Source organism: Polypterus senegalus, chromosome 12 (assembly GCF_016835505.1).
Source record: "Polypterus senegalus isolate Bchr_013 chromosome 12, ASM1683550v1, whole genome shotgun sequence".
NCBI classification, from domain to species: domain Eukaryota; kingdom Metazoa; phylum Chordata; class Cladistia; order Polypteriformes; family Polypteridae; genus Polypterus; species Polypterus senegalus.
Window position 1 is genome coordinate 40,257,077 of NC_053165.1, and position 14,442 is coordinate 40,271,518.

A 14,442-nucleotide genomic window follows, 5' to 3' on the forward strand; every position below is an offset into this window, starting at 1 on the left:
TTACCGATTTGTTTCAAATCTTAAAAAGGAGTTTGGTGACATAAGTATTTCCTCTGGCTCCATCTGAGGATTTAATAAATATGGCTTTTCAAAAACCTATAATTAGAATGCAAGTTAGTGCAATTTACAATCTGGAAGTATAAGCAAAAAAGCCAACAACAAAAACAATCTAAAATACGTGTTCTAATGGAACTAGTAAAGCACATTTTTCTTCCACTTACTGTAATACATGTATTAAATGCTGTGTTATACCTGAATCTGAATTTCGTCTGAAAGTTCTTTTAGGTTGCCTTCTAGGTGACCAGCTGCAGGCTGAGTTGCTTTGACGATAACTTTTAAACCTGTTCTTCCCTCAGCTTTGCCGTATGCAATCACTACAAAATTATTTTCCAGAGGAAGTTGTAACATAGCCTAGATTAACAAAAATATTCAGCAACAATACAAGTGAACAAAGGTTCTACATTATAAATAAAAAACAGTTCTACTCATCATTCAACTGACTGACTCCTCCCTACAGCAATTAGCAGTTAAGAAGAAACATTTTAACATCAAATACTTCTGGCATCTGCATTATCCTGTTAGGTGTTGAATAGAGAGGCAAGATGTTCTTGACTTTAAACTATTGTGGACGCTAGGGGTCGCTGTTGTCCCGTGCAACCCAACAGACAGACATCCAAGACACACTTTTAAAAGCACTAAGTATTAATTTTAATAATTTTCTTAAATAAAGTGCACAAAACACCACACTTGCCACAATTAATAATTGTACAATAATCAATAATCATACAAATAAACAATAAACTTCCAGCAGCTTCGTCACCCAACCTCCCAACTCTGGCTCTCCCTGCTGGGTCTTCACCAGTCCTTTAAACAGTCCATGACCCAGAAGTGCTCCTTCTCTTTCTCTGGGTCAAATGCCACATCATCAGTTCTCAAGCATCCCCAAAGTACTGTGGGGTTCTGTTCTCGTGACTCTGAAGTACTTCCAGGTTGTAGGGAAAATAGGAGTCCCCAGGTCTTTTATTAGCTCCCTCTGGCAGCACTCACTGCACCCAACAGGGCTGGGAAAATGGACTCAGTGTTCCATGATGCCCTGAGGAAAACCGGGGTACAGTTACCATCCAGGGGAGCTGCCACCTAGTGTCCTGGAAAGGCTGCCCTTCTCGATTTTTCCCATTCTTGGACGTCCCGACAGGATTGAGCTGCCTGCTGGCCATCTATCACACTATCATTATCCTCAAATTTTATTCATACGATTATCTTACCACTGCTAAAAAATGATTGCATATTGCTTTAGATACTTTGAGCACTGCCCTTTATGGAATACTTTAAATATCACACAATGTCTTCTCTGAAAAACCATCGACTTTAATGCAATTGATTAATTGATTGATGCAAAAGTTGTTTTAGAAGAAAGCCAGTTGCCCACACCCCCAACCTCTGCTCTCTAGAGAATAATAATTGTGAGTTGCTGAGCTGCTGTAGGGTCCTTTTACAGCCTGCTTTTTTTTTTTCCTTCAGCCAACATTTAGAAGCCAATGTTTAGTTAGTCTCGTATATTTAATCTAACAGTACTGTTAAATAGGATAAGGTGACAAAACTGTAAACTTTCACAGACTAAGGGACATCTTGAACAATATGCATTCTGAACATTGTAATTGCAGACTCATCTCTGGATAGATCTGATAGCAAACCAAAGCACCTATGAACGTCAAAGAGGCAGGATGTGTATGGTACTCAGAAGTGAACAATGATCTGTTCCGCAAAACCTATATCTGTTATTCAAACTATAGGATATACTACATGTTCCTTTCTCCCTTTCTTCCTCTCATACTTTCTAAGATAACTAGCACTTCATATTCCTTCTGCTGTGCCTTGATATGTGTGTCTGTCTGATGCATCATTTTCACAAGCTCTGGCCTTGTGATGGTGACTAAAGTCAAATGCTGGAAGTAGACCCATTACTTTCGGAAGGGAATCTCCATACATAAACGTCCATGGAAAACATTTAAAATTATACAATAGCTGGAAATGACATTTTTTGTGAAGTGAAACACATCACACAGACCTACCATCCAAAGTAAGTTGAGGGAAACCTTACGACAGGCAGTGATAAAGAAGAATGTAGAGATCGTATCAAAAAGTCTCATTAATTTATAATACCTGTTTCGTTAATAAACAATTTATCTATTTTCCCATAAAACTTTTAACTGAAATACAAATACTGCTTAATTTATTACAAATGTACATCTCAGACTATTGCACTTTTTCCAAATGCATAATAAGAGAAGAAAACAATGTCAGCCAATTAGATCAATTAGGGGTCAAAATGACTTATTGTAAAATTCAACATTCCCTGAGTGCTTCCAAGACTGAATTTAAGTATACTGCATAGAAACGCACAATGTGCAGATACTGCCCAGTCCCCCCAACTCTCTTAAGCTTCTGCAAGCTGCTTTATTCTCTGTCTCTCATCACCTCTGCTTTGTAGATACTGCACAAGGCTGAACCGTGACAAAAAACAAGAAATGTCTGCAGGTCTTACACAATGACAAAAGTTATTAGAGCATTTGAATGATTTAGACGAGAACAGGCCATTCAGCTCAACAAAGCTCGCCAATGCTATCCACTTAATTCCTCCAAAAACCATCAAGTTGAGTTCTGAAGGTCCCCAAAGTCTACCACACTACTTACTCCACATGTCTGTGGTTTACTGGGTAAAGAAAAACAATTGTAATATTTGCATGAAATTTACACATTTCTGTGTTAACTGTTTTCTTGTTGAACTCATTTTAAAGTAACAGTCTTGATTCACTGTACTAATTCCTTTCGTATTTTAAAACTTCAATCATGTCATCTCTTAATCTCCTTAAATTGAAAAGGCTCATCTTTTTAATCCTTCCTCATGACTCATCCCCTGCTTTCCATGATCAAGCCCAGTTGTTCTTATCTGAACTTTTTCTAGCACTGCTATGTCCTTTTTGTACTGCAGACCACACTAGTGTGTTATAAATTTTTAGCATAACCTCCTTGAACTTGTACTCTACTCATTGTGCTATATAACTTAACATTCTCTTGGCCTCCCTAATGTCTGGACACTTGCTTGAAGTTGATAGTGACGAGCCAACCACAACTACTAAATCCTTCTCATAAGATGTATTTCAATTCTCAGACTTTCCAGTATGTATTTAAACCTAACATTTGTACTTTCTATGTGTAATATTTACATTAAGTTCATCTGGCACAAAGCTGTAATGATTCAATGAATTCTAAATTATCTGCCAATCCACCTAGCCTGGAATCATCTGCTAACTTAACCAGTTTTTTTACTTATATTCCTATCCAAATCATTTATGTATTATTAAAGATAAGCAGCAGCCCTAGAACTGATCCTTGAGGGACACCATTCTTCACTCAATTCTGATGAACATCCTCACACCACATCCCTCTGCTTCACGTGTTTGAGCCAATTTTGCACCCATCTACACACTACACTTTGAACTCCCAAGTTCTTTTAGTTGATGCCCAACCTCTCATGAGGTTGGCACCTTATCAAATGGTTTCTGAAAGTCAAGATAATATCATATGCACCACCCTGATCATATCCTTTTGTTGCCTCCTCATAGAATTCCAGCATGTTAGTAAAACATGATTTCCTTCATCTGAACCATGCTGTTAAAAAACTCTTGTTCATGCCATGTGTTGTTCAATCTTTTCCTTAATAATTCCTTCCATTAGTGAAGCTGTGATGCACGTGAAGCTTACTGGCCTATAGTTCCTCAGATCTGCCCTAAAACACTTTTTATATAACAGGATAATATTTGCCCTTTTCCAGTCCTTTCGATTTTCCTCAATGCACAGTGACTCCCTAAAAATATGCATCAAGTGGTGGGCAAAACTAGTTTTACAGTACACAAGGCCGGCAATTTGAGCACATACAAGATTGCACTTAAGTGCACTGTGCCATTGTGACATTCGAGTTAATAAAGCTATTGTAATAATTATAACCGGAATGTCTTTTTTGTTAACACCTGTATGTACTCACTAACCTGCTTAAGCACTCGAGGAAAAATATTATCTGATCCTGGTGATTTGTTTGATTTCAGACAGTTTAATCTGAACAGTACTTCTTTCTCTACCATTTGCAAATTACTCAGTACTTCCTTAGTAGTTAGTCCCTGTCACTGCTAGAAGGTTATCCACTTATTCACAAACATCTCAGAAAAGTGTACATTTACAGCATCTGCTATTTCACCGATTGTATGTTTTGCTTAACATCTACAGTATTACAGAGCTGATTGTGTGGCGAATGGTCACTTGGAGAAAGAAAAGGAAGGACAGGAATTGGGGGTTGGTACATTTGAAAGACAGTACTGCTGCAATAAATTATTTCATAGAAGGTCGCACACAGCGCAGTAAGCATCTTGCGGGAGGCAGGAACAATCTCTGAACAGGGCGCCAGCTCATCACTATCACTGCGTCACTGTGTTCCCATGTTTAATACATGCTTTAACTCCTATCATCATGAAAATGATATCAAATATACATCTCAGTATTTTAATTATTCAGAGAGCTGTAATATCACGAATGTAATGGATTCTGTGCCCTGTCAGAGGAACAGAAAGCCTGTTTAAGAAGCACGTAGTGATTCACACACATAGAGCACATAAAAGAATACATACAAAACAAAACATTTAACGTACTACTTTAGTTACGATGGGATTTGAGAAACTAGTAAATTAAACAATTTCAAGATGTACAATGTTCTACTTTTAATGACAAAATAAAGTATATGATTAAAGTGGAAATTTCAAGATTAAAGTTGACATTTCGAACTTTTTTCCCCACTGTGTGCCTATTTTTTTTTCTTTTCTCTGTAACCTAGTAAGCTTCCATGACTGCCTTTTGACCGCGACTTTGATATCTGACAACTTCTTTTTGATTTCGGGCACTGTGCGACTTTGTGAACTTGAGCTTTCGAGTTTCTCAGAAAGTCTAAGTCACTCGATCATCTTCCTTTTGTTGTTTTTACCACTATTTAAATCAACAAATAGTATGTTTTTCCTTGCTTTCACTTGGTATTCACTGAAATTCTTCTATTTTCCCTCATGCTTTTGCCATTGCCTTTTTACAGAATGCTGAGCTTAAGGGCTATTAATATTGATTTGCATATTCAAAGAGGCGTAATTCTGGGAGAAGTTGGGGCGGGACAGCAGGCGTGTGCACGTGCGTTACTTTTCACGCTGACCAGGATTTATGTAACAGAAGAACATGGAAGTTGGAGTATGCACAGATTTATGCATCTGGATTTTTTTGTGCGTAAGCACATTTATTTTTTGTCCGTATGCCATGTTATAGTGTGAATTCTACGCACGGCGTTATACATGAGGCCCCTGGTGTGTTCTAGATCTATTTTTGTAATTTTGGTGATTAACTAGGAGACGCCATCTTAATTTCCAATTTATTTTTGTGAGAAACATGAAATAATCTATCCTCTTAAAAATGCATTTCCATTTTATTTCCCATTGTATTCCTGCACAGACCTCTGAGGACGCATTTATCTCAAGAAAATAATCAGTTTATTCAGATATGAATTCTGTACAGTGCTTATTAGCTAATGACAGGAGATTAAGATTCCGGCTACAAGATGATTGTGTAGGCCATAGTGATTTAAGCTCTATGATTGACAGTATTCCTGAAAAATGTGAAAGTCTAAACACATTGAAATGCATAGCTGAAAATAACTGGAGAGGATATGAAATTGGACACTGAGATCTCAGTAGCCTACCATATACGTGGATTGAATGCCTCAAAACTGAGTAACCTAATTGTCCATTTCGACAAACTACAGGTTAAAGAAAAGTTGATGTCTTCTTAGACTGAAACAGGAGATTACATTTGAAAATAACTGCATTTGTATTTTCCCGGATTACTCTCCTGAAACAGCTGCTAAACACACCACATTCTACAGCATTAAACAGCTCCTACACAGAGCTTAAATCAGATACATCCTCTTGTACGCTGCCAAACTGAAAGTGTTTATTAATAATAAGTTTTACATTTTTACCTCTCCAGATGAAGTGGCAAAAGAGCTAAAAGACTGATCCCGAAATCCTTTTGAAACCACGAACATGAGTCATACCGTTTTCTGGCAAGGCAAAGAAGATTCTGCTTGTAACTCACAACAAGATCAATCTGTAATACAACATTTGCCGTAACTATATATTTATTTCCTTTTTGGCCACTTTTTTTTTTTTTGGTTAAACTTCAATTATATATACATATTGGTAACCACAAAGCAGCCTGATATTGTATCATGACTGTACATCATATGCTATCTCAGTCTCCATGGAAACTGTTTAACATCATTCCCTAGGTTTATTGTATTGGGCCTGTTTAAGATCATATCTTAGATTTGTTGTATTTGGACTACTTTCAGAAGATATCTCAATTTTAATGTTTTCTACAATGTTGCTGGGGGTTCATTTTGTTCTGGATGTGCTCTGTCTCTTTGCATGCCAGAGGACCAGGACTTCGTAAAGTGGGGAGGCAAGATGGGGGCAGGGACAGAAAGACAGCAATGCTATTTCTTTTATCCTTTTCTCCCAATAACTGTTAAGTGCCAACCTAACAATAGGTTCTATAGCCATAACACCTGGCAATAATATTAAACCTATGTCAAAATTATCATATGTCAATGTACTACCTTAACTTAATACTACATAATGTCAACAAAAGTTCAGAAGCAGTGCCTCCATGACCAAACTTTGTGAGCTGGAATGTCAAAGGTCTCAATCATGAATTAAAGAGAAAGTATTCTTTCACCTAAAAGGTCTAAAAGCCAATATAGTATTTTTACAGGAGACAAATAAGGACCAGTATCAGTTGCAAAGAAAGTGGATTGGCCAAATGTTTTATTTTTTTTATGTAATATCTGATCCTGAAGTGTGATATGTTATGGTGATAGGCAATTTATTTAATACTAAAGTGATTTTGATAAATATCTATGCACCTAACAGATAGAGATTTCATCCAAAATGTATTGGCATCTATTCCTAATTTGAACACTCATAAAATTATAATTGTGTTTTAAATTCAGACATGTGGCTGTAACATCTAATACTGCAAAAATAATTACATTGTTTGTAATGGATCATAACTTATCAGAATCATGGAGGATTTTAAATCGTAACCTAAGAGCACGTTCCTTCTTCTTACAACTACATCAGTGATACTCAAGAATTGATTATTTCTTCATAGACAATAATTTTCTGCCCACTATCAAATCATGTAAGTACAACACTATTGTTATCACATCCCTCTGATGCTGGCTAATCCTCTGTAATCTCTCTCATTAACAATGTGTATTATAACTGCTGTTCACTGGATGTTTTTCTTTATTACAGCATTCTCTGCAAACTCCAATGGTTGTTAAAATCCCAGGTGGACAGCTGTTTCTGAGATGCTGGAACCAACACATCTGGTAACATCAATTACAACACAGTCATATAAAAACTCTTATAGTTTGGTCAAACTTCTCCAAAAACTCCCTGCACCTGAATTCCTTGCCTGCAAGCTATATACTGTATATATTGATAAGGAGAAGTAACATGCTTGGCTGTTTGGAGGGCCAAGAATAAAGTGGCCATGGAATATAGCTGTGTATGAGTGTGTAGCCCAATGTTTGAAATGTACCACTTTGATCTGTGAGGTTTATTTCAAACTCATTATTTTATTAAAAATGGGTAACTGAAGCCATAAATAAATATAGCTGAAATTACACAAATCAGCTGACAGAGAAACACTGACAGGGAGATAAAAAGAAACAAGTGGAAGTCAACTCAGGCAAGCTATTTAAAAGTGCAGATATGCCCTGTTTGGTGATTATCAATAAATATCCAGGGGCCACTGTCATTTATTTAGAGTTTTCCATGTGAACAAATTCCATGTTTGGCAAATGTATGTCCTTATTTTGGAACCTGAGAAAAGCATAATGCTCTTTACAACTGAACTGAACCTTAGAGATCACCTACAGATGGAAGGAAGACATTGCTCCTGCCCACACTTAGGACAATATGCCTTCTGCGCTTTCTCTCTCTCTCTCTCCCTATTTCTAGGGAACGTGCGCCCCCTGCTGGATATAGAGCGAAAGTTTCAAAAAGACCTAAATTCTTCTAGCATAAGGGAAGTGTGTCACACCTGGACAAATATGTTAAAAACAACAAGAAACCTAACTTAATAGTTGGGTTACTAAGCATTTTCAGCTGTTTGTTTAAATGAAGCCTAGCAAACATGAGCTTCAAAACAATCAAGCATCTTAAACAATACTCATAAAGAAACTGATGTTAACCTGCTGCTTTTATGTTAGTGAAATAAAACAGATACGGCTCATAAAACACAACATAACAAACCTCATTCCAAAATGGTATTTTTCTGTCTGCTTTTTTATCTTTATTATCTTCAAAACATCCTTGTAATACATACACTGTTGCAAGCAAAATGTCAATTATCTGGAGTTCTGAATTATTTATTTATACACATAGGTTCTGATCTAAGTCACAATAATAAACAAACAAAATCTGATTAAACTAATAACACATATTCAATACTGGACATGTTACATTCACTTTCCATGCTGGAAAAAGTAGCAGCCTCCAACAAATATCTCCTTGAGTTGTTGGTCAGACTTGGTTTTACACCATTGCTCCTTAAAAAACTGTATTAGTTCATCTAATGTCTAGGGTTCCATGAGTCAATAGCTCTGCTCAGTTCTGGGCATGCCACAGCATTTCAGTTGCACTGAGGTCCAGTCTCTGACCTGGTCATTTCAGAACACAAATGTTCTTCTGTGAAAGCTATTCTATTGTTGATAAACTCCTGTTTTTTGGGTCATTGTCTTGTTGCATTACCCAGCCCCCATTAAGCTTTAGGTGACAGACCGCTACTCTGACAAGCTCCTCTGAAATGTATTGATTGACTGTGATAGTAAGATATCACGCCCTTTGGCAGCAAAGCAGCCTGACACAATGTTGAGAGGATGTTTTGGTATTGAAGTGCAGTACTTTTTTCCTTCCAAATATAGTAGTATTAGTAGTAAACAGTAGTAGATGTAGTATTGCCACATCTACAGAGTACAATTAAATTCTTTCTTGCATGTCTGACCAACATGTTAACAGGTTGCCACTCTCTGGCACCATGATAAAATACAGAACAATACAGAACATTTTAATTAGTAGAAAATACAAATCGCGTTTACCTAAGCTACTCCTGTGTGAAGTATAAAGACATAACCAAATTTTAAAGACTCCTGGGTTGTTCCTCATAAGATCAATTGCAATTTTCTTATTCTGTCCACAGTCTGATTGGTTAGTTCAGCTTTAGTCTGATTGGACAGTTTGGTTTTGATGGCTCAGTGGTAGGGTTGATGACAGGTGTGCAAAGTTCAATTCCGGACTGTGACAATTATTATTATTATTTTTTTTTTTTTTACAGAAAAAGGAGTTATTTAGTGACAACAATGCAAACAATGTATTGAGTGACTTTAGATCACTAAATATTAATGAGGCACAGCCCGACTTGCATTCAAAGTGTTCTCAAGAACACAAATGATTTTTTCACAGCAGGTAACAAGGGTCCATCTGCCACTGGTGGTAGTCAAAAAGCAGAGAGCAAGTGAACAGAGTTTTGAAATGACACAGACTGAGAAGCAGGCTTTATGGAAATGCAATCGAGAGAGGATGCACCAGGCAAGAGAAGCTTAGACAGACAAAGATACTGAGAAAAGGTGGTGGAGGAACTCTGAGAGTATACTTAGGACAAGAGATATCAAATATTTTAAAAATTGTTCAGTATTATGTGTTCAATATTCAGTATTAAGTATTTAGCTTGTGCTTAGAAAATGCATTCTATTTAATCCAAAGTTAGATTTTTTTATGCATTAGATGAAGATACTTTTCAAGTGTAAATATACACAGACAGAAAGCAGCAAAAAAGACAAAGCGAAAGATCAATTATATGATATAACTGCCTCATATAATCAAGTCTTGATGCCACAACAATTTAAATGTATAGATTTCAATTTATGAAAAAAGAATAATAAAAAAGGCACAGAGAGATCTTTTATCAGAAACCATGATGAAACCTGACAAAGATTCATTCGCTATCCTAAGCTTGATTACCTGGAGCAGTGTGCCATGTCACACACGTATGCATGGGAGGCAGCTAAAAGGATCAATTGATGGTAATTTCTCACCAAACCAGGGGATGGCAGAGTACACTAATCCTTGCTCTTTTCCATTGACAGACTGATCACGAAAAATTCTGCTTTGGTCTGATGATGTCACTTCTGGCCCCGGCCATGTCACTTCTGGTTCCTGTTTGATGACATCATTTCCCGTTTCCCACTATATAACCACCATGTTTGCCTGTTGGCTTTGTTATTGTTTTGGACTGAAATCTGTAACATTGAACGACAAATTTAGCTATTTTTGACAGCCACATTCAAGTATATTGGCAGCAGCCCCCCCCCCCACCCTCTTTCTGTGTGGTGTGGAATCCATTATTGCCACCGTATTCATAGCATGTGATGTAACAAAACAATAATTTTGGTCACATAATGACAATTGCCAACATTGCTATAAACCACCCTGACAGAACGCTAGAACCCTTGGTAAACAAAATGACTGAAATTACATCATCAAACATCATAATATTAAATAAAAAAATTGTAAAATCTAACAAAAAATGCAAATCTGAGATTTTTTAAACTAAGAATAGAACTAGGCTCCTGCATGAGATTATTCCCTCGAGTAGAAGGATTTCTGTAGTCTTTTGTTGTAGGCCATTTTTTAGACAACAGGCTTCTGTTTTACCCAAGGCTATTGTGGTCCCTGGGTAATAGAGGAAGGATTGGACATTGTGCCATTGCTTTCTTGGGTGCCCGATCTTTTGATTGATATTTGGTGCAAAGTTTTGCCCACTAATATTGGTAAAGGTTGAATTATAATCATTTTTCCCTCACTGACCAAGGTAGTAAATAATATAAGACCGAGACATCGCCAAGCCTGGATATACAAGTATCATTTGACTGAGACTGATGCAGTCTTATCAGATAGAGAATCAGTGGTCTGAAGTTAGGTGTCAGTGAAGGTGGGAATGCAGCTCTGGTTTTTGGTTGCAGCTCACATATCAAAGTAAAGCAGCCAATGCCTTTTGTCCAACAAGTGTAAAATCCACAAAACAACCAAGAACCTCCTATACATTTTTAGTTATACAAAAAACCAAGAAGAAAATGATGTATATTATTTAGTCGACTCATTTTTGTAAAATAATTTTAATAAAATGTGTAAGTGCAACATGGGATGGACTGGCATCCTGACCAGGAGAGGGGATGGTTCCATACCTGGACGAGAGGCCCCAAGAGGCCAGACAGGCATCCTGGCCAAGGAAAAGAAAGGAGCCATACCCAAACTGGACTTCTCAGGAGGATGGATGGACATCCCGACCGGATATACAGTGTGTGTAGTACCTTCCCTGATGCTGTGATGTAAGATTTTGCATATAACTTGATAAATGTTTTGTATGTTTTTATTTATAATTTAGGCAAAGCAATGTAATTTAGTGTTACTTTGGTGAGAGGCATTCATATTTGCCACCCCGTTTACAACTGAGTCTATTTGTAATTTTATGACAGGATTTGGGAATGTGTCTTAAACCAGTTTGTGTGAGTGTTTTTTTCCTAAAGTTTTTCCTCCCCCTGCAAGTAGGCTAAGGTGTACTTTAACATATAGTTTGGTGGCAGGTGTTAAGATGTTCTATTTCCCCCATTGGTCTGAGGTATGGCTATTTGGAATTGGCTTGTCTCAGAGGCCTTTAAGTACCATGATGTCCTATTGGCTGTAGGGGTTGGACAGAAAACCCATAAATTTGCTTGCTTTATCTTACTCTCTCCCTCTCTTACTAACATCTGAAAGAAGCATTTCTTGCTAACCTCTGATGATGAAGACAACACAATGAAGAACACAGCTCGGCAGCCATATTGACCAGGCTTAAGGCCTGTTGGGAAGAAAGCTGAGCACCAATGATGCCTTAACTAGAGACATTTTAAGTAACTACAAGTCTGTGTGCCGCCTGAACTACATATCACCATTAAATCAGGTTGTATGGTTGCCAATATTCAAATGTACTTTGCATTTTGTTATTATTTATGAATATTATCAATAATACATTATGTGTAACTTAACTCTTGCTTATCTTTTTACTACATCTAATTGCCTGAGGTTATAGATATTGAACTCACTCACTCACTCACTCACTCACTCACTCACTCACCAAGTTCCTGTGTAGGTAGTAGGCTGAAATTTGGCAGGCTCATTCCTTACAGCTTACTTACAAAAGTTGGGCAGGTTTCATTTCGAAATTCTGCGTGTAATGGTCATAACTGGAACCTATTTTTTCGTCCATATATTATAATAGACTTCTGCTCGATGCCCGTGGCCACGTAATTTAGTGCCTGCCCATATAAGGCCGTCCGTCAGTGGCAATCCAATAGAAACACTGCCGCTAAATATTCACGGGTGCAGGACTGTGCTTATGCAGAGGAAGATGAAATGGTCAGGGTGGTGTTTGGTACAAACTCAGCGAAACTGCAAGAGAAACTTTTAAGTGCCGGGTCTTAGCTAACATTAAATACAGCCGTGGACGAGATGGCACCAGCACAGCTGGGAACCTTCGATGCATGTACACCAAGCGGCTCATATGAAATGACGCAGTGCACAGACAAAAAGCAACAGTTCCAAAGAGTGCTGAACAAAAACCGAATTACACAATTGAGAAGGCAGCAAAAAAATATGAAGCGTGTGATACATACAAGCATATTCATAAGTGCAGCTACTGCGGAAACAAAGCACACCGTGGAAAAAGTCAATGTCCCGCTAAAGGAAGACAGTGTAAAAAAAAAACCTGTGCATGCAGTGTGTCATGTCTCAGATAAAGAGGAAGACGAGCTGTTTATTGATGCACTAAGAAATGAATCGATGAATGAAACCTCTTATCTTTACAACGATTGACAAACACGGAATGTAACTTGAACACAACACATCGTACAAATACGAACCTGATTGGAAGAAATAATGATAATCAAATCCTTGATGAGAGCAACACTCATAACGGTCACAAAACTATTACATTCACAATCATGTTACGTTATTTTTAAAATGTTTCCTTTTCTTAGCACAAGCACAGCTGAGAAGCTTCGATGCATGTACTCCATAACGCTTTAAAAAAAATAGCGCATTTAATCACACTTTCAATTCCAAGCAAAGGGGAACTTTTGTCAATGCATGACTTCCTGGTACATCGATTACATTGATGCACACATCAGAGCTACAAAAATGTTAGAGTCGGAATGAAGCACGTTCCTACGACTGATCAGAGGTAAATTTAATTTCAAAAGACTACCCGAGAGAAGCCTTGATAAAAGCATGGTTTTTTGCACACTGAAAAGCAAACAAAATTAGATGCATTACAGAAAGCGGACTTTGTGGCTCTTACTGGGGATCATTGGACTTCCGTGACCGTTAGTAATTCTAATTACATCTAATTACAAAATGTTCAATGATCACACTGTTTTAGCTTAATGTACAAAATAATTTTGGCTCAGGTTACTCAGAGTTTAAAGGTGAAGCTGGTCAAATTACCTTTTATGTTTCTGCCTTATTTTTTTAAGAAGAAAAACTGCACTTTATGTTGAAATTTTTGTTATTATTATTTAAAGACAATACCATTCTGAACATGTACTTAAAGTACTTAAACCACCACTTTATTTTTAAGTCTGCCCAATTTTAGCCAGGGATGATATTTTTGTTTCTGTTTTGAATTGAAATGCAGTTTAAATGCATTTTTTTTTCAGAAATTAAAAGAGCTTGAGTTTACAATATTCATGTCCATGTCTATTATTTGATTCTGTCGCCCACTAAAACCCTTTTAAATTAAAAAAACATTTGCGATTTGGGGCAAATTTTCATGTGTGATTACATACGATTAATCAAGATTAATTATTACACAGCCTCTAATTAATTAGATTAATTTTTTTTAATCGAGTCCCACCCTTAATATACAGTACTAGCCAACCCGCGGCGTAGCATACGCCGCATAATCAGGCCGCTTTTTAAATGATTTTTAAGCACAGAGGAAAAAATAAACATTTGAAAAATCCGTAATTTAATAAACCACCAAGAAAAGTAACATTGCAACAATGCACGCTACGAACCAACATACAATTGTCCGTGACTGAACACCGGAGGAGCGCCGTCGCGTCTTCAAAGCGAAGAACGTGGTTGAACAGCGCTCGTTCAGTAAGCACTGCCCGCTTATGTGCCCACCCCCAACTCCCTACCTGAGTCGCTTTCGTCTGTGTACAGTCCACACGCACCTGTGAGTCAC

The 14,442-nt window shown here is 37.3% G+C and overlaps 1 protein-coding gene across 1 annotated transcript in view; it reads right to left on the reverse strand.

The window, feature by feature from the left end:
- LOC120540473 (nuclear pore membrane glycoprotein 210-like) overlaps positions 1-14,442 on the reverse strand; it is a 319,549-nt gene that overhangs the window by 56,296 nt on the left and 248,811 nt on the right. Inside the window, exons 28-29 of the mRNA XM_039771311.1 lie at positions 253-411; positions 5-96 (exon numbers count right to left, since the gene is read on the reverse strand). Of these exons, the coding sequence (XP_039627245.1) occupies positions 5-96; positions 253-411 (251 nt within the window). The remainder of the gene's footprint in view (positions 1-4; positions 97-252; positions 412-14,442) is intronic.